This window comes from Sturnus vulgaris, chromosome 12, assembly GCF_052056855.1.
Source record: "Sturnus vulgaris isolate bStuVul1 chromosome 12, bStuVul1.hap1, whole genome shotgun sequence".
NCBI lineage: Eukaryota > Metazoa > Chordata > Aves > Passeriformes > Sturnidae > Sturnus > Sturnus vulgaris.
The window spans coordinates 19,333,112-19,353,603 of NC_142254.1; the positions used below are offsets into that span (position 1 = coordinate 19,333,112).

Consider the following 20,492-nt stretch of genomic DNA (forward strand, 5'->3'; position numbering starts at 1 on the left):
CAGGTTTGAAATAGGCTGGGAGATGCCCCACGGTCCTGTTTACTCCTGGGAAGGGAAGATAAGAACACCAGGAATGTTTGGGGAACAATTTTCCCGTGTTAGCAGCACCCTGGGGAAGCTCAGCCATGCTTCAGCAGAGCCGTTTTCCCTGTGCCAGAGGCACCAGAATTTCGGGAAGGCTGATGTGGAACAGCAGAACCAAGCAGCCAAGCATGAGGTGCTCTTGGCAATGTCCAAAAAAGTGCAAATCAGCCCAGTTTACCTGTTCAGGGTTTGCCTCCCAGGCCCCAGAATTCCTAAAGCCACCTCAGGTCCCACTGGTGGAGACCAGAGTGGAAAAATAGATATATCCACCCGGGATAGCCCTCAAATCCAGGGAGATTTGGGTTAGGAGGAGCTTTTTGAGCACTGTGATGTCAGGCATGGAGGGTGCTGCTGCTCCGGGGGAGCATTCCCTGTGATTCCCCAAAGCTGGGGGTTTTCTCGGGTTTTGCTTTGGTGCTGTGGTTCCCTGGGGAATGTTTGAAGCCCTGGATGGCCGGGAGGGGCGGGGCTGTGGAGGTTATCACACCTCCTGCAAATCTAATCTCTGCTTATCACCCATCTCCAATGACTTCCTATTAACTCCCACTTTCTTCTCTTTTCTCTTCCTGCGTGCAAGTTCCATTTTTCTGCTTCCTAAAATGAAAAGAGAGGCTTTAAATCCAATATTGATCCCGTTTGCTCAGCCCACTCCATCAACAGCCTCGATCTCATTAATTGCTTTCCCATTAACTCCATGTGGAACAACAGCCACAGGGACCCTTTTCTCCATCTAAAAAAATGGGAAAAAACTGCACTTTTTCTGCCCTGGAATTCTATACATCATGGCTAAACACTGAATATTTAAAACTTTTTGTTTTGCTGGTGGTTGTCATCAAGAAAATGGGAAGCAGGGCACTCATTTCAGTCCATCTCTGTATTCCCATCAGGAACACCACAAATCAAGTCCAGGCACCCTTGTGATTTTAATCACTCTCTTCTTTATTAGAAGCTGAGCGAGTCACCCCTGGTGCTGTCACACGATGAGTACCCAGAAATCTTCATCAAGAGAATTCCTAGAAGTGTTTTTAATCCCTTTCTTCTTAGAAAGAATTGCAGAACAGACATTTTTGAGTGGACAAACAAGGTATTTATAGTAAAAGGCCGAGATGGCACGGAAGGGTTGAAGGCTTCCATGCAGAAGGGCTGAATCCATGGGATAGGACCCTCCTTGTAAGGCAGATGAGGGGGATTCCTGCCAAAGAACGCTCTGGAAAAGCACAATCCAAGTTTGGGATGAAAAACTGGACATGGCCACGGGTTTTAGGTATTAAAAAAGCTTTTGGAGAGAGACAGAGTTAAATTGGTCCATGAGTTGAGTGAATCCAACCAAGCTTTTGGCTTCTTTGGCAAGCAGGGACATTCAGATGGGGCTCAGGAAAAACCCAAACCCACTCTGGCTCCAGGGATGGAGGCAGTGGGACAGGATGGATGGCACTGCTGGATTTTCCCCCTCCCTGGGCTTGGGATAAGGAAAATGCCAGATATTCACCTGCCAAGGACAGGCTGCACTGGGAAACTCCATGCACAGCGAGGGGCAGCCCCAGAACACCTCCAGCCCCTCTCCCCATCCCACTGGGTGCCAGCCGAGGCTCAGCAGCACCCCCACATCCCAGGATTCACCCCCTCCTTCCTCAGGGAAGCAGAGGACAAGGTGGCCTCTCTCCATCTCATCCCACCTTGCTTTTCCAAGGTCTGCATCAGCTTTTGTGTGTGCCCTGCCAGCCCAGATATTGTCATGAGGAGAGAGGGACGGGGCTGGCTGCTGCTCTGAGGGTGGAAAAGTGGCTGTAATCCTTTGGGAATGGGGGAATGGGACAGAGCAGGATGCTGTCACCCATTCACTGGAGCTGGCAGCTGACAGAGGGGTCTGTGAGTCCTGTCCCCCCACTCCAACCCTGGTGCTGGCAGATTTCTGCCCTAGACATGAATCCCTGGAGGTGCTTGGCAAAGGGAAAACTGAGTTTTCCAAGCCCCAGGGCCTGCCTGGGAACAGCCTGGCTGCTTATCTGTTCATCCATCTGCTGCCACCACCGGTGCCACCTGCGTGGCAGGGAGGAGGGAAGGTGGGAGCAGGGGAGCGGAGCCAGGAGCAATCCCTGCTCCCCAGCTGCTGCTGGCCCAGCAAGTGCAGCAGCTCCTCCTGGTCCTGGAAGGGGTTCCTGCCGTAATCCCGGCGGATCCAGGCACGGTACTGCCAGGAAAAAGCCAGAAAAGGTTGTCAGGGTGACCTGAAAAACTGAGAAACCCCAAAGAGAGAGAGAGAGAGCAGGGATGCAACAGCTCTGGTGGAAAGCAGCGAGCAAAGCAATTCTTGCTGCATCCCCAGCAAGGCTGGGGGATCCCCAGGCACATCCAGCATGCAGGAAAGTCCCAATCCCACAGGAGCTCACACTCAGCACACCACAGATGCAGTGGTTCCCCCATCCCAGCACTCCCCACAGTCCCTGGCTGCAGCAGGGACAACACCTTTATTTATTTCTCCTTGCCAAGAAGCTGCTGCTGCTCCTCATGTGCCTGAATTCCCGTGAGGAATACTTCCCAAAGTGTTTATTTTTTCCCCACAGGTAGCAAGGCCGAGTTGGTCCGTGCAAGGTGGGGTTTGTAGTCAGAGCACCTCTCTCACCACTGGGAGGCTGTGGGGAACCTCTCCTCCCACTTATCCCCATTATTCCGGAGGCAGGAGCATCCTGGTGGCCAGGGGCCAGCTGGCATCAGGCTGAGGCCCGGGAGCAAGGGATGATCCAGAGAAACTGTTCCCGTTACTGCTGGGATGAGGAAACAGCCACTCCCAAATTGCAGCGCCCAGGAATGTGGGCAGGAAAGGGCAGCTCTGCCAGGATTCACCATCCCGGCTGCCCAGGGCTCACAGGGAACAGCCAGAACTCCCTGAGGAGCTGGGAACCAGCTACTCCAGCAAGGAATTACTGGGATGAGTGGTAGGAGCAGAGCCAGCAACATCAAACACCTCGAGGAAAGGATGGAGGGCACTTGGGGGTGAAAATGGTTTGGAGCCCTGGACAGGGATAGGATGCAGCCAGGGGATCCAGGGGGAGAGAGAAGCAGCTCCCATGAACTGCCCGGCCTTGGCACCTCCAGAGTGAGGTGCTCTCACTGAGGATTTGGCCTCCTGAATGGGCAGGAGCCACTGAGTTCCCAGTAAAAGTTTGGGATGCAAAACAGCAGGATTGGCAGCTCAGCACATCCTGCCAGCACTGGACGAGCTGCAAGGGAAAAAAGTTTTAGACTGACCCTGGTGGTATCCCCCTCTCCTGCAGCCAGGGAAAATCAGCTGGGGCAGGGGGGATTTCCACTGGGAATGTCTGGATTTCCCAAATCCACTCTCCCACAGCAGGACTCGCCAGGGCTGTTACACAATGCCACCAGCAAGCAGGGAGATCCCTGTTCAGGGAGTGTCATTCCTTGCTAAAAAAAAAAAAAAAAAAACCTGGGAAGTGAGACCCAAAGGGTTTGGGATAGGATTTGGGCTAAATCCATGGCAGGGTCTCATGGAGGGAACATGCAAACCATCCAGAGGGATGAAGCTCCATGGGAAGCACTGCCTGGCACCCACCAAGGCTCAGCACCCACCACCCAGGCTGAGAGCTGGCTCCCACCATCCAGGGAGGAGGGAAGGAGAGGGTGGGAGATGGGGGAAGCTGCCAGACATTTCCTCTTAGAGCCAGAGCAAGAAGTGGTTCCAGCCCATTTCCTCCAGTGCTGACCCCCAAACCAGTGCCCTCCTCTTCCTCCTCTCTCCCAGGCCAGGAGCACACAGCCCATCTGGGATGGCAGCAGGGGGAAAACGCAGCGTGGCCATGGTGTGCCAGCACCACAGGGGACAGGTCTGTCACCAGAATGCCCATCTGTGCCCTCTATCACATCCACACTGTCCTGTCTATGCCCACTGACTTCCTTTTCTAACCTTACCCACCATCCTGCTGCTGCTCTTGGTTCCTTCCTTCCTTCTTTATCCCTCCAGCCCTGAGAAACCCCATTTGCCAGCTTGAAACCACAGCTGCACGCTCCAGCAGTGAGCCTGGAGCATCTTCCCCATTCCTTCCTCCCATCTGAGCTCCCTGAGATGAAGGAAACTGAGGCACCACAACCCCAGGAGGTCCCCAGAAAGTCCAAGCTGTTCCTCACAGGTTTTAACCACCAAGGATTGAGGCTTTCCACCCACGAGGGCCATTCCCTGCCCAGTGCTGACATCACAGGGAACACGAGTGGGAGTTTCAAGGAAAAGGCAGCTCTTGCTAAATCCCATGGACAGGAAAACACAACCAAGCACCTCCACACTTGGCTGTGCCTTGGGTGTTTCAGGGAAAGGGTTGCAAAGCCACTGGCAAAACTGTGAGGTGATGGAAAAGCGGCTTCAAAGGGAAAGGGAGAAAATTGTGGTGTCCATTGAGCCCAGTCTGGATTTTGGGAGCAGGAGGAATAACTGGGATGGAGGGAAGGCACAACAAACCCCACACCAGGGGCTGTGCTGGGCTGTGGCCAGAGCCTGGGAAAGGCTGGGGAGAGCTGGCCCAGCCAGGGGAAGCCCCACAGGGAATCTCCAGCACTGAGGGTGTTTTGTAACCTCTTGGAGCATTTTCCACCCTCCTCCTTGCGTTTCTGCAAGCTAGTGATAATGGGGCAGAGCCACATCCCTCATGTGACAGCACCCAGGGAAGGGAACTTGGGGCTGGCCTTTGGGCCAGTGTCACGTGCTGTCCCTGCTCCCTCCAAGAGGAGAGGAATCCCCTCCAAGAGCTCTGCAGGGCCAGAGGGGCCACAGGGTCCTGCTTGCCACGGGGCCACTGCTCCATGGCTGCAGTGGGTGGGGGGCTCCAGGGATGGCACCGAGCTTAGGGGTGACATGAGCTGTGACATCCCTTGTTCACATCTTGGCCAGGGTTACCCTTTCCTTGCAGAGGTGTCTGTGTCCCACGGGAAGTTTGGAACCCCAGGGATGGGTGAAGGAGCACAATCCAGAGTGGGAGGCTGGAGGCAGCTGGAGAGCCAGGTGGGAGCTGTGATTTTAAAAGCCTTTTCCTTTGCTTTTTCAGGTCTTTCCCTTTGCCTTTCAAGGCCTTTCCCTCTGCTTTCGAAGGCTTTCCAGGTCAAAAGTGCAGCTCTGATCTCGGCACTAAGTGCTCTCCCAGCTGCTGGAATCCAGCTCGGCTCTGCTCCATCCTCCCTCCCCTGCACGGGATGGGAACTTATCCAGCCTGAGCTTCTGCTCTCCCAAAACCTGCTGCTCCACCTCGTTCTGGGGAGGAAACAGGAGATTTCTGCACCCACACTTGCTCCTGCCTGTCACCTGCCTCTGAGAGCAGGGGACTCGCTGGCAGAGGGAGCCCTGGCAGATCCCAGCGTGCCCAGACATCCCCAAACTCCTCACCAGAGCCTTCCTCCCTCTCCGTGCTGCATTTCTGGGAATTGGCCCAGCTCCTTCCCGAGGTTCCCAAGGGACAAACTGCTCTCCCATCCCTCATGCTGTGTCCCAACTCAAGAAAACAAGTGCACTCAAGAAAACAAGTTTAGGGTTTTCAAGTCCAGGGGGTTTTAAGAGCTTTTTAAAGTGCACTCGCATAATATCGAGGCACTTCTTATTTTTTAAATTTTCTTTTTTTTTGTCTTTGCAAGCAAACCCCCAAATCCCCAGATGATAAATGACATCCCCAAAATCCAGCTGGGGCAAACAGCTGCATGCAAAGGAGCTTTGCCTGCTTGAAAACCCCTCTAAAATATATCCAAGGGGATCTCACCTCCTGGAGCAGGGTGCTCTCGTATTCCTGCAGCTGCTGCTGGAATCCGAAGTTGGGGCTGACGTAGGAGCGTGCAGCCTTGGTGGCAGCCAGGCAGCTCTCCCAGCCCAGCTCTGTCACTGTCATCAGGTAGGCCACCAGGATGGTGGTGCTGCGGGACACCCCAGCCAGGCTGGGATGGCCCCAGGAGCCACGTCAGGGAGAGGAGAATCCCACAGGAATCACCCATAGGATGCAGATTCCCTCCATTCCCTCGCTGGGGTGGGAGGGGTTAACCCTAATCCTCAAGCCTGTCTCACATTTTGGATGCTCAGGTGGTCAGGACCACCCATCCGTGGGAATGTTCCTTGAAAGTGATGAAATCTTTCCCAAAATGATTGTTCCTCCTTCTCTTCCCCTTCTTTCATCCCACTCCATCCCAAAAGCAAAGCTTGCTCTTAAATGAGCACCTGGATATTGGAAACGTGGGGTTTTCAGATGAGTTTTGATTCAGTTTTTGCAGAGGAAGGTTGGCATCAATTCCTTGTTACTTGGACCAGGGTTGCTCATTCCAACCCGAGGCAAAGAGCTCTCACATGGGGAAGGACAGAAAATCACCAAAAGGTGAGAATTGTTATTTAGCTTCCCAAAAATAAGGATGACTCCAAAGGTGAAGACCTTCCCATGGCCCTCCTTGCTGTTCTGTGCCTTCCTGCCCCTCCCCAGTGATGTTCAACACCAAGGATAATTTTTGGGAGCCCATCCCCAGCTCCCAGAGGACGGATGGGGTGTGAGGGGGTCACAGCAGCTCTCACCAGTGCACCAGGCATCCTCCCCCTCCGAGCCGGCACTCGTGGATGAACTGGATGCACTCCTTGAAATGCTGCAGCCTGCAGGGACAGAGGCAGCAGGTGAGGAGGGAAGGGCTGGCTGTCCCTGCAGGGCACCAGGACACCCTGCAAACAGCAGCAGTGTCACTCCCAAGCGTTTCCCACCACCCTGGGGCCACCAGCGTGGTGTGGGAGCAGAGATCCTTCCTGTGCCAGGTGAAGGAAATGACCTGGGAGACATCCCACGGGTTTTCTGCTTCCTGAGGGATCAAAGAGTGAGGGTGATGCCATCAGACAAATCAGCTCAGCCCTAAGGGAACAGCCTGCAGGGAAAGGGACACAAACTCTCCCAGTTATCCTGCAAAAACACCTGCCTCCCTCCTAGGGAAAGATGGAGAGATGCCAGCAGGGAAGAAGGAAGGGAGAAAAGGAAAGGGAGAAAAGGAAAGGGAGGAAGGGAAAGGAGGGAGGGAAAGGGAGAAGGGAAAAGGAGGGAGGGAAAGGGAGGAGAGATGGAGAGATGCCAGCAGGGAAGAAGAAAGGGAGAAAGGGAAAAGGAGGGAGGGAGGGAAAGAGAGGAAGGGAAAGGGAGAGAGGGAAAGGGAGGAGGAGACATTTTGCCCCCACCACGGGAAGGCACAGAGAGGTGTGCACAGCACAGGCATGTCCATGGATTGCTGCTGCATTGCCAAAAGCACAACCAGGAGCTGCTGGCAAAGCAGAGGGAGCACAGCTCCCTAAACCAGGGCATTTCACAGCAAAACAGGGAGCCAGGGCTTCCTGATGGAAACCTGGAACACAGGATAACTGATTCCACGCGTACTGAGTGGACAGAGCTGGGTGTTCATGGCAGGCTCTGGTGAGACACATCCCCCTGGATGGGATTCCAGGAGCTGTTGGGCTGCTGAGATCCCACACTGAGCCAGATATTCCTCTCCTTCCCAATCAAACCTGCCCATCCCTACCCCCCCCTTCAACCACGCTGAGCCCTGGGGCAGTTTTGAGGCAGAAAACCTGCTTCTGGTAATTTGTGCTGCTGGTGGGCTCCCTGGCCACCCAGTCCTGGGTTTTCCAGGAGGAGAAGAGGGTCCCTTTGGCAGCACCTCTGCTCCGGCCCCGGACTTCCTCTGCTCCGCGTGATGGGGTGGGCGTGAGCCCACGCAGCCTTCCTGATTTCTCAGAAGCCAAGGCATGACCTCCCACAGTTATTCCCACTGTGTCCCTTGCCAAAGGAGCTGGCTTCTCTCGGGGAATTCTCCAAAATCTCCTCCATCCCTTGCTAACCCATGGAAAAGGGTGTTCTTCACCCTGCCCTGGGAGCGCTGGGCTCAGCACCTTCTGAGGAGCCTGAGAAAGGTGAATTTATTCAGGAATAGCAGGGGGTTCTGCTGAGCAGCAGCAGGAGGAGAGGTGAGGGAATCTCTGATGTCGTGATCAGGCTAAAAATGCTGAGCTTCTCATTCCTGGAAGGAGATGTCAGTCCAAGGATCCACCAGCAAACAGAGCATCACCATTTGGGAGGATTTCCCCCGCCCTTATCTTGTCCCAGGGAATTTCCCTGCTTGTCCTGTTGATATTCACAGAGCAGAAACATCCCCCAGGGCCCGCAGGTGCTGCCCACACAGCTCCAAACCCTGCAGATCCCAGTGCTCCCCTCCAGCCCCTCGGCAGGACCAGCAGGAACGTTCTTTGCTTGCAAAGACACGGTGCTCGTGCCTCCAGCCTGCATCCCTGTCCCAACCCATCCCGAAGGAATTTGGTTCCCCCATCCATCCTCACCCACTCCACGGGTGTTTTTCCCAGAGGGAAAGCTCTGCCTGTGCTTTTCCAGCCTCAAAGCGTGGGATCAGGGAGTGGGATTGCAGTGCTGAGAGCCACTCAGCTCCCGAATCACAAGCAGGACACAAAGTTCACCAGGATTGTGAAATACGAGGCATAAACTGACAAGCAGAAAATAGTTTCTTGAATAACTCTTCCTTCCTGCAGGCAGCCTTATCTTATTTTTTTCTCTCTCTCTCTCTCTTTTTTTTTTTTTTTCCCCTTTCGTAAACACGCCACAAAAGCAAAGAAATGAGCGAAAGGGAAAAAAATAGCAACCAAAAATCCCAGTTCTTGCTGAGGCAGGGTTTTCTTGTAAAGCTTCTCTTTCCGCTCAGTGGGAGCATGAGCAAGCAGAATTCCACCCCCGGGCACGGCTGCTCCCAAGGATGCTGGAAAAACCAGCACCTCCACAGGAAGGGCCATGGAAATTAGATTTTGATGCATTTTTAGGGTTTGATTGGAGAGAAAAATCCCGTGGATTTGCCAATTTGCTGGTGCAAATGGATGATTTATAGGTGCCCATCACCCAAAGCAGCAGTATCTCACAAAATCCTGGGAATTCCTCCCAGCTCCCCTCAGCAGCTTCATCTCCAAAACAGCATTCCAAGACTTATGAGCATCTGTGTTTTATATGGTGAAAAAAAAATGTATTTTAATAAATTTATGGGGAAAAAATTTTGTATTTTAACAAATTTCTCTTTTAAAAAAAAAAAAAAAAGCCTGGAAGACCAACACAAATCATCTTTCTAACACTCCAATTTTCAGTCCTGCCCAATGGAATAATTCTGAAACTTGATGAAGAATTACATTTTTTGACTGCAAATACACATTAAAAATAGATGTTAAGCCCTAAAATGTTATTTAGCACACAAAAAATGAACTTCAGCTTCTGGGAAGCTCAGGGATTATGTGAAATTTCACAGAATGAGTGGACTGAACCTTCAACCCACAGAACCTGAGCTTTTATGGACCAACAGCTGCCAACAGGAAAAAGGATGGGAAATCACTTACAGGTTTTGACTGGATGAATCTGAGGCCGAGATACACAGATAGGTCATGTCCTGCAATACAAAATAAAATAGTCTTGAAATACCTCCAAGAATCACAAAATCCTCCATTTTTCTCTTTTTTTTTTTTTTTTTCCTTTCTCGGTTGATCTCAAGGGGAGCAGAAAGCTGAGAACCACTTTGGGCTTTGCCCCGCTGCAATGGAGGGGTGCATCCATCCCACCCCAGGCGATTTCCTCTCAATCCCACAGGACAGGACAGGCTATGGGGACAACTGAAATATTCAGGAGCCTCCAAAACAGAGCCAGGGAGCCCCAGACTCCACCAGGAAGATGTGCACTGACAAAGCCACTCTCATCAATGAGTTATTTCCTCCTCATCCTTTTAATACCCCATAAATCATCTGCTGCCTGCTGGCCTAGGTCAGATTACTTTCCTCTCCTTAAAACATCGCTTCCTCGATCCTCCCTGTTCAGAGCTAAATTTAGATCCTTTTTATCTGGGGGTTGGGTTTTATTTTTTAATCCTTTCTTAGCAAAACGGGGGGGGGACATCCTGCAGCCAGAGCTCCAGGGATTGCCCCATCTCCATCAGGTCCCTCCTGGCTCAGGCAGCCCAACCCCCTGGACCACCCTCCAGCCCAGGAGGCTGGAAAAAGTGGATTATTTAAAGAAGGAAAGGGCAGGGCAGGATGGAAACAGGGATAATTCCATGCTGGAATGCCCCATGTTGGAAGGATGAGCACGGGCAGGCTTTCCACACATCACCTCACCCACGGCACCACGCCTGCTGCCATCCCAATATCTCCCCACACTGGCAAGAGCCACCAGGCCATCAAATCCACGCTGGAGAAGCCAAAACGACCTCAACTCACCCCAAAACCCAACCCACACCTCCCAGCCTCGGATTCACCCCGTGGCTCCCCATGGGGCCGGGTGTCCCCATCCCAGGGCCACGCATGGGAGCGGTGCCGGGGTTTGCGGTCACGGCTGGGGGCCGTGATTGACACATTGCTCAACCCCCCCTGCGCCTTCCCACTTCCCCTTTGCGTGGCTTTGCTCCGTGTTGTAAGGGCTCCATGAGCTCCAGTCCCCATTGGAAATGCTCTGTGAGCTTTGCTCCGTGTCGTAAGGGCTCTGTTCCACGTTGTAAGCGTTCCATGCGCTTTGCTCCATGTCATAAGTGCTCTGTGTGTTTTGCTCCCTGTTGGAAGCGCTCTGCACATTCTGCTCTCCATTGTAAGTGCTCCATGCGCTCTGCTCCCTGTTGTAAGCTCTCTGTGTGCGTTGCTCCCCATTGTAAGCGTTCCATGCGCTTTACAACATGTTGTAAGGGCTCCATGAGCTTCAGTCCCCATTGGAAGTGCTCCGTGTGCTTTGCTCCGAGTTGTAAGGGCTCTGTTCCACCTTGTAAGCGTTCCATGCGCTTTGCTCCCCGTTGTAAGCACCCCGTGTGCTTTGCTCCATGTTGGAAGCGCTCCATGTGCTTTGCTCCATGTTGGAAGCACTATGTGTGTTCTGCTCCCCATTGTAGGCACCCTGTACACTTTGCTCCCTGTTGGAAGCGCTCTGCACATTCTGCTCTCCATTGTAAATGCTCCATGCGCTCTGCTCCCTGTTGTAAGCTCTCCGTGTGCTTTACTCCACGTTGTAAGCGCTCCATGTGCTTTGCTCCCTGTTGGAAGCACTCTGTGTGCTTTGCTCTGTGTTGGAAACACTCCGTGCGCTTTGCTCCCCATTGTAAGCGCTCTGCACGCTTTGCTCCGTGTTGGAATCGCTCCACACGCTCTGCTCCCGGTTGTAAGTGCTCCGTGTGCTTTGCTCCCTGACTTGAGCGCTCCGTGCGCTTTGCTCCCCTGGCCCAGCCCCGTGCTCGCCAGCCCAGCTGCTGCCTCGACCCCAGCCCCGAGCAGTTTGTCCTTCCCTGTGGCTCTGTCCCTTTGTCCTTCCCTGTGGCTCTGTCCCATTCCCGTTACTCAACGCCTCAGCAGGGGAAAGGCTTCTCCTGGGCTTTTGTTGGGGTTCCCTCCCCATGGTGGCCTCAAAAAGGATGAGGGGTCCTGGTGGTCCCCTTCCCTTTCTGCAGCACCCCAAGATTGGGGTGAAGGACCCTCAGCACAAGAAGGATGTGGAGAGAGTCCAGAGGAGCCAGGGAAATGCTCCAAAGGCTGGAGCCCCTCTGCTCTGGAGCCAGGCTGGGAGAGCTAGAGAGGAGAAGGATCCAGGGAGAGCTCAGAGCCCCTTCCAGAGCCTAAAGGGGCTCCAGGAGAGCTGGAGAGGGGCTGGGGACAAGGGATGGAGGGACAAGATATAGGGAATGTCTTCCCAGTGCCAGAGGGCAGGGATGGACGGGATATTGGCAAGAGAAGATTGGATGGGATATTGCCCAGAGAAGCTGTGGCTGCCCCTGGATTCCTGGAAATTTCCAACGCCAGGCTGGACACTGGGGCTCGGGGCACCCTGGGACAGTGGGAGGTGTCCCTGCTCCCATCAGGTATCCAGCACCCCACGGCCATGCCCCTCACTCCTCGCACATCCCGGGAGCCGAACCTGCAGCTGCTCCTGGCGCTTGGAACCATCCGGGCAGGATTTGTGCACCAGCGACTCTGCCATCATCCCGGGGCCAGCTCCCTCCTGCCTCAGTTTCCCCACGCAGGATCCCGCAGCGCTCCGGGGATCAGCGAGGCCGGAGAAGCGGGGACACCGAGCAGGCAGTGCCAGCTCCGGCAGCGGGTCCCGCTGTGTCCCCTCCCAGCCGGGGCTCCATTCGCGGGGCGCCGCCGCCCTCTCGTGGGGACCCCCCGGCAGCACCGGGCACCGGCCCCGCAGCGCCTGCCCCCCAAAAACCACCGAGTGATGCCCCAAACACCCCGCTGCCCCCTCCCCAAATCCATGGCTGAGCCCCTTTGGGCAGCATTGCCTGGTGTAAATTGGTGCAAGTCAGTGTAAATTGGTGCAAATCGGTGTAAATTGGGGTAATTCGGTGTAAATCCAGCATGGCTTCTCCCCAGGTCAGGAGAAGCTCCTGGGTGTCCCTTCCCAGCTCCTGCTGCCCTGGGTGGTCTCCAGGCCCCCCACCCAGGCACGCACCTCCAGCACAGGTTTGGCATGGTTGTGGACAGACAGGATGTGGGTCACCCCTTTCCTCAGCAGGTTCTCATGATCCTCAGAGTCTGGAAATGGGAGCCAAGTGGGAATTACATGCCCTGCTGGCACCCACTGGTCCCCCGACACCCATCACCCCCCAGCCCGACCCCATTCCAGCCTTTCCCTCTGCCTCTCATCCCACAGGGTGCAGGGAAGGAGATAGGACACCTCCTTCCAAGCAAAATCTCTCTTGGATGCATTGAGTACTCAGCAGGTTCCTAAAGCCATCCCCCAAATCAGAAATTACCCTGATAACTCAGAAAAGGCTGTTGTGTCCTTGCTGTTGAGGAGGTTTCCAGATATGCCATGAATTTCCTGGTGTTCCAGCATGGCTGCTGACCACAGCTCCCAGTGGACATCCCTTACCTGGGCTAGACTGGGATCACTGGCAATTGGGATGGGGATTTTGGACAGCTCTAGAAGATGCTGAGATTCCCAATTGGGAGCATATGGAGCTGCCAAGGAGAGGAATCCTCCAACCCTGCCAGCTGCCCAAGGATCCCACAGCACCACGGAGGGGCAGGGAAAACACTTACCACGAATATTCCCGAGGTAGAGGCCGGTGACAATCTGGGAGGTGACAAAAAGGAGAGGGAATTCAGATGGCACGAGGAACAAGGTACACCTGATGTGGTGGGCCTGAGCTCCAGGTCTGGCTCCAGCAGGACCAGGACACCTGGCACCCAACTCCCCAGTCCATGCCAAACCAAGCACCCAAATCCATGGATCACCTTCATAAACAACCAGGAAAAGCTGAGCCCAAATCCCTCGGGAGAGCAGAGCTCAGAAAAACTCAGCACAGAAATGGGAGGAGTTTGGATGTGATCCTCTGGAGTTTCAAAGGTTGGCTCTACCAGCTGGGGATGGATGGATGGACACTATTTATAGCAGGATTTATGTTTATTGCAGTTAAGAGACGTCAGGGCTGCAAATTCGGTCTCCAACTCGCTGCTGCAGGGTTATGAAGGAGAAAAGGGACAGCTCAGAGTGTTTAAGGGGTGTAAGGACCCACTAGAGCATTTCCAGAGGCACAGAAAGAGAGCTGATTATCAGCTGGACTTGCTGGTGCCCATCTGGCAGAAGAGCCCTGCTTGGAGGAGTTTTAGGCTATTCAACAGCACTGGGTGACATCCAGCTGAACCCCAGCCTGTTCCTGGGTGCAAACACCTGGATTCAGCACAGCACACACTGTGAAGGGGAATGCAGAGCCCTGCATCTTATGGAGTCCAAAACTGGATCCTACAAAAGTGTCTGCACCAATCCAGCCCTTGGCAACAATAGCCTGGGCTCCCCAAAAGGGTTTGGGGGCACTGTGGGGCTGTAAAAGTCACTTTGCCTGTCAGGCTGAGTTCACAGGGGGTGAATCCTCGGTGTTAAACCACATCAGAGCCATGCAGAGGGAGTTTGCCCTGATCTAATCTCTCTGTTGTTGTCCCAGAGTCTAATTTTAAACTGGAGAACTCAGATTCCAAGTGGTTATTTAAGGACACCAACAGAAATTGATCCCCTCCTCCAGCCCTGGAGGAAAGAGCAGCACTGAAATCACACTTCCCCCATTGCTGGGGCACATCCCGAGGGTGGAAAGGGGGTGTGCAGGAACCCCTGTTATCCCTGAGGATGAAAATGCCAAGATTTTACCACCCCAGGGATGAGCATTTAATGCCAGCTGTCACTTTTCTGACACCTGCAGACACTGAGCTCTTCACCTCGGAGCTAAACCTCGGATTTAAATAAATCCCTGTTTGTTTTCTTAATTCTCTTGAAGTGCTTGGGATTCCAAAGGGGTGTGGGAAAGGGGAATGCAGATGGTTGTTTTTAGGGACCTGGGAAGTGCATCCATGAGCTCCAGAAGAAGAGGCCATGCTGGCCACCATCCCACTGTCCCCCTGTACCTTGCTCATTCCACTCCCCATGGATTTTTCTCTCCCCAGGATCAGGATTCGAATGGTTGATCAGTCTCCAAAGCTACCTGCAAACAAACACCCAAAATTCCCAGGGAGGGTGGTGAGATCTGACCCCCTCCAAGAGCAGGAGGAAGGGAAATCTGCCAGGAGGGGAGCAAGCAGAGCCCTGGCAAACTCAGCTCACCTGCAGGCTGTTCTGGAGGGTCCTGCTGCTGCTCGGGAGGGAAAGGGAGCAGAGAGTGGCTGGTGCCAGGAAGGGGAGGATGAAATAAGGATCTGGGATCATAGCAAGGCTCAGGTTTCTCTCCTGGCCTCCCTGGGGTTCCACAGCCTTTTGGGAAGGACAGTCCTGGGAGGAACAACTCCCTTATCCCAGCAGCACTGGAACTCCAGCATTTGCTCCAAAACACCAATTTTCCAGGAACAAACCCCTGGCAGCTCCATGTCCCTCACCCAGGTCGGTGTCACCAGGAAGTGTGCAAAGAGCAGGGAAAAGCAGAATTCCAGCCATCAGCAGCCTGGGATTGCCACCCTTATCCCTCTCAGCACCCCAGAGATAAATTTATCACTTAAGGGATTTTTCACGTGTAGGAAGGGGAGCTCATTGCTTAATTCCCACCAAATTACCTCATCTTAAAAACCTTCCCAAATTTCTGAGTGGAAGGGAAAGAGGGGCCAGCAATTGGCTGAGACCCCAGGGCAGCTCCTAAACCACAACATCAAGTTTCCTGATGGTTTCCTGTCCCATCAGGAAAACAGTAAACTTAAGACCAAGCTTGGTTTAATCTTCAGAGGGGCAAGGATCAGAGGGACCAAAGATCTTGGGAATAAAAGCCATGGATGTCCACATGTGGGCACACAAGGAGCTCCATCATAATTAAGAAAAGTCCTTTATGGATCAGCTCTGTTCACAGAGACACTGGGAAAAACAGGGATTTAGAGCTGTTCTAGGCATGGAACAAACACCTGCAGAGTCCAGGAGACACCAGCTCAGCTGAAGGGAGGAATCTGGCAGCAGCTTTCTTAGCCCTGAAAATATTAAGCCAGGAAGCAAATCCTGTTCAGGAACCCTATGTCCCACCCCAAAAAACCAATCCAGACACCAGCAACAGGCACCTCTCAAGTTAACCAGACATTTATTAGCATTTCTGGAGGTGGAGAGGGTGTTCCAGTACAACAAGCAACGAGGTCACACACAGGTGATGGAATCATTTCATATTCAAGCAGAGCAGGTTTCCACTGAGTTGCTTTATTTCTTCCATTCGTTCTTGTCAAAATCCCACTGGGCTGAGATGCCCTCCACGGGGTTAACCCTCATGTCCAACATCCTCTTGGTCTGAGCTGACACCCACTCATCGGAGAAGGTGTGAGGGATGGGGCCGTACACTGCAGGATGGGAAGGCAATGATGCAATTCTGTCCTCATGCCACGTCAGCAAGGTGGGAATTTTGGGCTAAGGTTCACTAATAAAAGGGTTTTTTACCCCCCCTGAAGTCATCCCATTGGAGCAGGTTGCCCAGAGAAGCTGTGGCTGCCCTATCCCTGGGAGTGTCCAAGGCCAGGTTGGACAGGGCTTGGAGAAACCTGGGATAGTGGGAAGTGCCCCTGTCCATGGATGGAGGTGAAATGGGATAATCTTCAAGATCCCTTCCAACCCAAATCAGCCTGTGATTCTGTGATCTGTTCCAATCTCCACTCCCTGCCTTCAGCTTCTGCAGCATCCAGCTCAGACCACACTCCCACATGGATTTTCCAGTGGTTTCCTTCATCACCAAGATAACAGCTTCCTGCTTTCCTATTTTTGGGAGCCTCAAGGCAGGGAGCAGCTCCTTTAACTGCTGCTCTGCCTCTCGGCAGCTGGAGGCTCCCTGGAGCTCAGATCCTTAGCTGGGAATGCAGCCAAACATGGCAGCAACCCAAATGTTCACTACCAAGGCAGCAGAAAGAGGGGAAGCTCTGGGATCAGGAATCTCACCACTCATTCCCTTCCATTTCCTGTCCTCCCAAAGCTCCACTCCCTTTCTGTGAGTCAGCTTCCTGAATATTTCTGCTACATCCCCACAAGCTACAAGTCCACGATGGAGTTTTCAGGGACTGACAGACAGCTCCTGCTGGAAGTCCCTGTTCTGGTTGTTCCATAAACCACTCCACCCCACAGAATTCCCATCAGGCATCTCCTGATCCCACTCTCCACGGAACAGTTACTTACTGAAGTGCTTCTGCCAGATAAGGATGAGTCCAGTGAAACCAAGGAAGAACAAAACTCCCCCCAGGACGGTTTTCCACTCGTTTGTCCCTTTGTTCATCTCTGCGTAGGTCTCGTTGAATTTCATGCGATATACTGGGGGAAAAAAAGCATCAAATCCTCTCTTTTAACTTTTCCTGGGATTTGCAGGTGACCAGAACTCTGCAGAGGAAGGTGAACAAAGCCTGAGGCTGCCCAAAAGGGGATAGATGTTAAATGAGGTTTGGCACACACCAAAGCCAATCAGTTGTTTCACCTCCACATCAATTTTAGTCTCCATTTTACAGATTATCCTAGAGTTGGGCACAAGTTATGGTATGGACCTGAAAGAAGAAAAGCTGGGAGTTCTCCTTCCTCCCCTCCAATTCCCAGTGTTGTTATTGACCCCAAAGATTCCTAGCACAAATAATTCCAGCAGGAATGCTTTGAGCTCAAAAGGCTTCTCAGCTGACACTGAAATCCACAGGAATTTAAAATCCAAAGCAACAGAAAATCTGGAGTGCTCAGGAACTTCTGAGCAACTCCCCACAAAGTTTTAAACCTTCCCCAGACCAGGTTCTCCCTTCATATCACAAGAGGAATTAGAAAAGATGTGGCACATTTATTTGCAAGTCAAAACACCCACGAGGAGCTTTCATTAGCTGGAATTTGGTTCATGCCAAGGTCAGTGGTTATTAACATTCAAATCCACGTTTGTGTTTGGGGCTCGCTTCACTCAGCTGGACTAACAATGGTATGTTGTTGTATTGAACAGATTTTTTTTTCTGGCTTGTTGAAAGCAGATGGGAATCAAGAAATAAATCTAATTATTATTATTTGGTTTGTGGAAGAGGAAGGAATGGCTGAATGTGACCTCAGATATAGAACAGAAGCCACAGCAGGGCCACTTCATGTTCTGTAACAACACCAAAGATCTTGGGAATAAAAATCATGGAGCACACAAGGAGCTCCATCATAATTAAGAAAAATCCTTCATGGATCAGCTCTGCTCACAGACACTGGGTAAAAAAAGGATTTAGAGCTGTTCTAAGCATGGCCATGGAACAAAAAGCTGGAGTGACAGGACAAGGGGAATGGCTTTGAGCTGAGTGGGTTTAGATGGGATATTGGGAAGAATTGTTCCCTGTGAGGGTGGGGAGACCCTGGCACAGGGTGCTCAGAGAAGCTGTGACTGCTCCTGGATCCCTGGAAGTGCCCAAGACCAGGTTGGACAGATGATCTTCCCTTCCCACCCAACCCATTTCACACCACTGAACATGGAAACCGTGCTGTTGCTGGACCCTGGGAGGTCCCTCAGAGCCCCCAAAACCTACATTCCACTTTCTCATCCACGGACAGGGCGCTCCATGATGCCTTCTCCTTCTCCTTGAGCGCCTTCTGCTGTGCAGAGAGGTCCCTCACAAAGGCCACCTCGGGCAGGGGCACGTCCCGCCGGTCCACGTAGGCTGGCAGGGTGTAATCCTCAGCCTTGACCACGCCAGCTGAGGGGACACAGGGACACTGGTCAAGGGCCTGCACAAACAGCTCTGGCTGCTGACAGCACAAAACCCGACAGTGCAAAAGTGCAGGAATGCAGGGGGTGAGGATTTCAGAATAAATCCTGTTCTAATGGCAGAAAAATGGAATTACAGAACGGTTTGGGATGGATTGGGAAAGACCTTAAAGCTCATCCCGTTCCCAGGGACAGCTCCCACTATCCCAGCACTCCAAGCCTTGTCCAGCCTGGCCTAGGACACTGCCAGGGATCCAGGGGCTGTTGAGGGAGCTCAGCTGGAGAAAAGGAGGCTCAGGGGGAATTTCTGGCTCTGCACAACTCCCTGACAGGAGGGGACAGCCCCAGGTCGGGCTCTGCTCCCAGGGAACAGGGACAGGAGCAGAGGGAACGGCCTCAGGCTGGGCCAGGGGAGGCTCAGGGTGGACATCAGCAGGAATTTCCTCATGGAAAGGGTGCTCAGGAATTGGAAGTGCCCAGGGAGGTTTGGAGTGCCCATCCCTGGAGGTGTCCCAGCAATTCCTGGATGTGGCACTGAGTGCTCTGGGCTGGGGACAAGGTGGGGATTTGGTACAGGTTGGACTTGGTGACCTTGGAGTTCTTCTCCCACCTGAATGATTCCATGATTGTGATTCCTGCCACCTCCCCAAGCTCCCTCCATCCCAACCCTCCCCTCACCCACACCCCACCTAGAGCAGCTTTTTGTGTTCCTCCCCTCCAGGCCCTGTTTTATTTCCTCCTTGCCTCCCCAGCAGCTGGGACTCACCGTGTCCGTGTGCCCTGAGGCACAGGGAGGTGGAGATGGATCTCCTCCCGACCAGACTGAACACTCTGGAAGCCAACATCCTGCAGGGGCAGACTGCAACAGTCAGTGCCCAAGGTGAAATAAGAACACTTTCCACGAGTTTATATATATATATAAAAAGATACAGTCTAAAGATTTGCTGCTCTTTCTCCAAAGGGCAGCACATCACTCCATGCTGAATAAGATATTTATTGGGATATTCTCCCACTGAACTGACTTGGATGAGCTTTTCTCTCCCTGTTTTTAACTCGAGCCTCCTGCATCCGAAGCAAAGGACATTCTATTATTTAAGTCACTCTTCTAGAATGCGGTAATTCCAAAATAAACCATTCCTGGGCAGATTCCAGGAGCCCCAAGCGAGCACATCCCGAGCACATCCCACAGCCACTGCAGCGACCCCTCAGCAAGGGCACGTCCCAGGGAATGGATTCCCACCCACACGGGATCCGAGCTCCTCCGCTGACCCCATCTTAGCCCAGAGCCGCCCAAGCTCCCGCAAGGAGCCGCTATCTGCCCCTGACCTTGCCCTCCCTGACTGTCACCTCAGTCCCGCCCGACATGTCGCGACACTGGGGACATAGCCCCGCATGTACAAGCTGGAACCCGCGGGAGGGGTCGCAGCGCTCCCCCTTCACCGCCCTCCCCGCAAGCCCCCAGCCCGCGCTGCCCCGCCATGCCGGGCGCGGATGGGGATGGCGGGGAGGCTCCGTTCTCCCTCCCAGCCCGCTGCCAGCCCGCCGCCGGGCTCCCCCCGACCCGTCCCGGCCTCACGACCTGGCGACCGTCCTCTACGGCGGCGGGACCGGAAGGAGCCGGGCCGGAAGCGCCAGGCACGCCGGGAGCGCGGGGCAACGAGCGGGCCGGGCCGGAGCGGCCCCGCGCGGGGGTTGACGGGATGCGGGCGAACTCCCCTGGAGGTTTATCCGGATTTCCAAAATCCCGGGATGTTTGAGGGTGGAAAAGAGTTCCAAGGTCAGCGAGTCCCACCTGTGATCGATCATCACCTTGTCACCAGTCCAGAGCACTGACTGCTACATCCAGGAATTGCTGGGACACCTCCAGGGATGGGCACTCCAAACCTCCCTGAGCACTTCCAATTCCTGAGCACCCTTTCCATGGGGAAATTCCTGCTGATGTCCATCCTGAGCCTCACCTGGCCCAGCCTGAGGCCGTTCCCTCTGCTCCTGTCCCTGTTCCCTGGGAGCAGAGCCTGACCTGGGGCTGTCCCCTCCTGTCAGGGAGTTGTGCAGAGCCAGAAATTCCCCCTGAGCCTCCTTTTCTCCAGGCTGAGCCCCTTTCCCAGCTCCCTCAGGATTCTCCAGCCCCTTCCCAGCTCCATTCCCTTCCCTGGACACGCTCCAGCCTCTCAAGATCTTGCTGTGAGGAGCCCAGAAGTGGACACAGAGTTCAAGGTTTGGAGCCTAGA

General features: G+C 53.6%; 2 protein-coding genes across 4 annotated transcripts; both read right to left on the reverse strand.

Moving 5' to 3' along the window:
- Window positions 1-999: 999 nt before the first annotated feature.
- Window positions 1,000-14,533, reverse strand: LOC106852019 (dual specificity protein phosphatase 22-A-like). Of its 2 annotated transcripts, XM_014874414.2 has the most exons (7): window positions 14,513-14,533; window positions 13,157-13,190; window positions 12,564-12,646; window positions 9,479-9,528; window positions 6,632-6,706; window positions 5,838-6,009; window positions 1,000-2,275 (listed from the first exon to the last, which is right to left on the reverse strand). In XM_014874414.2, the coding sequence occupies exons 1-7, from the start codon at window positions 14,531-14,533 to the stop codon at window positions 2,087-2,089; spliced, it is 624 nt and encodes a 207-aa protein (XP_014729900.1). In that variant the 3' UTR covers window positions 1,000-2,086. The 2 variants fall into 2 exon arrangements, with proteins under 2 accessions (XP_014729900.1, XP_088028233.1); XM_088172107.1 differs by lacking the exons at window positions 12,564-12,646; window positions 13,157-13,190; window positions 14,513-14,533 and adding an exon at window positions 12,024-12,166.
- Window positions 14,534-15,643: 1,110 nt separating this feature from the next.
- Window positions 15,644-19,918, reverse strand: COX4I1 (cytochrome c oxidase subunit 4I1). Of its 2 annotated transcripts, none has more exons than XM_014874507.2 (5): window positions 19,841-19,918; window positions 19,028-19,107; window positions 18,083-18,250; window positions 16,734-16,865; window positions 15,644-15,910 (listed from the first exon to the last, which is right to left on the reverse strand). In XM_014874507.2, exons 2-5 carry the CDS (start codon window positions 19,104-19,106, stop codon window positions 15,774-15,776), a joined length of 516 nt encoding a protein of 171 aa, XP_014729993.1. In that variant the 5' UTR covers window position 19,107; window positions 19,841-19,918; the 3' UTR covers window positions 15,644-15,773. The 2 variants fall into 2 exon arrangements, with proteins under 2 accessions (XP_014729993.1, XP_088028234.1); XM_088172108.1 differs by having other exon boundaries at window positions 19,028-19,120; window positions 19,841-19,900.
- Window positions 19,919-20,492: the final 574 nt, after the last annotated feature.